Genomic DNA, 2,825 nt, shown 5'->3' on the forward strand with positions numbered 1-2,825 from the left:
TTTGCACAACAGGACTGAGACTCACTAGCCCACAAGACACGTTTGTTTTTATACGGAGGTAGGGAAAGTATTTTTATATTCTGGTACCTTCGATATTCCTTATTATTGTAGGTGGACGAGAGGTTTCCATCCAGAGTGGTTACACCCTAGTACGACAATCCAGTATCATTCCCGACAGGATTCAACAACTGGCCCAGACCAATGGGAGGTCACTAGAAGCTTGGCAAGGCCCGTCACAGGAGGCATCGGTTTCAACACCGATTATGCAGATCTCACACGCGGGGATGCACCCCCGTCACCTGTATGAGCAGACGGCTGTGCCGATGCATATCAGCATTCATAGCGACGGCACCAAGACGCATTCGTGCTCTGACACCGCTATCATCGACCTGATCTTCTGCCCCGGTGGAGACATCTCAGCTACCATGACTTCACCTCCAATAACTTATTCTGGAACCCTTGGCGCCAATGACGATACATGAAGCTTCTACTCAGGCAACAGAACCTCCGGCCACCGCATCGCAGCCTCACCTTCGATTTCCACTACGCCCAACGCCACAGCTCACGCCTGCTACCATTGCCTCAGGCTGAGCCCTACCGTGTCCTTCAACAGCATTCTTTCTTGCTTCGTACTTCGAAGTACTACTTCTAAAGTAGTATTAATACATGTAATACTATTAGAACATGTACAAGAACATGTGCCGGTATTAATATTTGAATCAAGTGTGAAGATTTTAAAATACCGGTAAAAGAAACCTACACTTTTTGGAGCTAGCAGCGAAACGGTGCACTGATAAGCGTGTTGATTTGACTGACGTGGTGGGCCGTGGAGTCCCTGAAGTAATGAACCACAGTGGTTCACATCGACACAAGTCATTGGCACGACCTCGTTAGCAGACAAAAACACTGCGGTAATCGCTGGTAAACAAGCAGAAGCCACACAGCCGCCTTCATCTTGCATATGGCGCATCGGGAGGCTACAGCGACTGCATCGTGTCGTGGGCGGGCTGCGTACAGCATGCGGAGGGTTTTGGCGTGAGTTTATCCCTCGGATGCGCCACCTTCCCGTTCCTAGCTCTACTGTCTTGTGTGTCCAGAGGGGTCAACGTGGTGGAGAAGATCACAGGTGAGTTATCTTATTTGAGTATTTGAGGCGTTCTTGTGCACTCATTGAGGGATTCTACTAGCCAACTTGCCGGCGGACGAGATTATCGAAAAGCTGAATGCAGCAGTGGATCGCAACAACCAGATTTTGACCACAGCGCGCCACATCCGCCAGCAGCGGACCGAGACGCAGATTTTGCGTGAACAGCAAGACCTCGAATACCAGGAGTCGCTGGCAGCAGACCGTCGTCGTGAGCAAGAGGCTCGTGAACAGGCCGAACGGGAAGAGAAGGAGCGATTGCGGGAGGAAGAAGAGGAGCGACGTGCAGAAGAAGAAGCGCGACGTCAAGACGAGGAGAACGCGCGTCGAGAAGAGCAGTACAAGGCTGAGATTGAAGCCAAACGCTCTCATATCGCTGACGGCCCAAAGTCGCGCACGCCGCCGCCAGGCGCAGACTACAAGACGGCGGTGATCAAGTTCCACCTGCACAACGGCACTCGTCTCGACCACATTTTCTACGCGCACGACACGCTCAAGACCGTGCGCGACTTCATCGACGTCGAGTTCTTCGACCGGAAGATCACGATCCGGAACATTTGCCTCAAATACCGATTAAGCCCACGAATACCGGTCAAAGCTGGACAATGCAAAATGTTCAGTTTCCCTACAGTTGCAAATATATGCAATGCAGTCGTTTACGACTCCATATGCAGTCGCAAAACTAGAAAACGGAGAAGGAATACTATGCGTGGTGTAGAAGTAACTCATGTCGACGTCAAGCCTATGCGGTGTCGCTCCGTCTTGGCGCGGTCGATGAAGATCTCCACAAGCCGACGCCGCGTGTCGTCCAACTCGGTGGCGAGATACTTGGGTACAATAGAGCTGTCTTCTTTCATCGCAAAATGAAACGCCACCAGGCAGTCCACCGCGTTCTTGCGAACGCTAGAGCTCGCATGGTCGAGACGTCGCGTCAGTACGCCCATAAGACGAGCGGCCACGTCGTGCTTGAGCAGAAATGCTGACTCCTGGTGATTACCGCGCTCGCAGTTTTCGAAGCACACCTTGATAAGCCGCAGTACCACTTGCAGTGTCGGCGGCTCACTGTCGGAATCCCATTGAATCAGGACGGACAGCGTCTGTTTGTAGTCACTCGCAGAGACTATGAGATCACGAAGAATACGCTCGATCAAGTGGCGAGCCTGTTTCATTGACAGATGATGAGTTAGTTAGACCCCAATAGCAGCACCTTTGTCACTCGGCCCCGAAAAACTTACCACGTCAACTTGATCTACCATCGCACCAATCAAACGCTGAAGAAGCAGCTCGAAAAATACCTGCGCTCGAGAAGGCTGTGCTTCCACTAACCGTTGTAGAACCTTCAATGCATACAGATTGTTATCCGTAGCAGCGTCAAGTAACAGCAGAAGTAGCCGTCCAAAACAGCGATCCCACGTTTCCGTTGACCCAGTCTCGATGACATTTAAAGCCTGTTTCAAATAATAAGATTTACTTGTAACTTCAATCGAAACAATGAGGATACGCGCACACATACCTTGTGGAGTACCCCCCCTCCGCCAGATCCAAGGAGTCCGCCACCACGAGGTGACCCCCTCCCACCATCGCTACCCGATCCGCCGTCACTGTCGACTTGGATCGCGGATCCCGCAGTGTCGCCTCCGGATCCGGCTGTGCCAGCGACTTGTGGAGGCGGCGTCGAGAG

At 52.0% G+C, this 2,825-nt stretch overlaps 1 protein-coding gene across 1 annotated transcript; it reads left to right on the forward strand.

Moving 5' to 3' along the window:
- Positions 1–684: 684 nt before the first annotated feature.
- PITG_21593 (uncharacterized protein) lies at positions 685–2,469 on the forward strand (the record flags this gene model as incomplete). Its single annotated transcript, XM_002894912.1, has 4 exons — positions 685–704; positions 945–1,126; positions 1,188–1,976; positions 2,336–2,469. 4 exons carry the CDS (start codon positions 685–687, stop codon positions 2,467–2,469), a joined length of 1,125 nt encoding a protein of 374 aa, XP_002894958.1.
- Between the last annotated feature and the right edge of the window lie 356 nt (positions 2,470–2,825).

The sequence above is a fragment of the Phytophthora infestans genome, genomic scaffold, assembly GCF_000142945.1.
Source record: "Phytophthora infestans T30-4 supercont1.340 genomic scaffold, whole genome shotgun sequence".
In the NCBI taxonomy this organism is placed as follows: domain Eukaryota; phylum Oomycota; class Peronosporomycetes; order Peronosporales; family Peronosporaceae; genus Phytophthora; species Phytophthora infestans.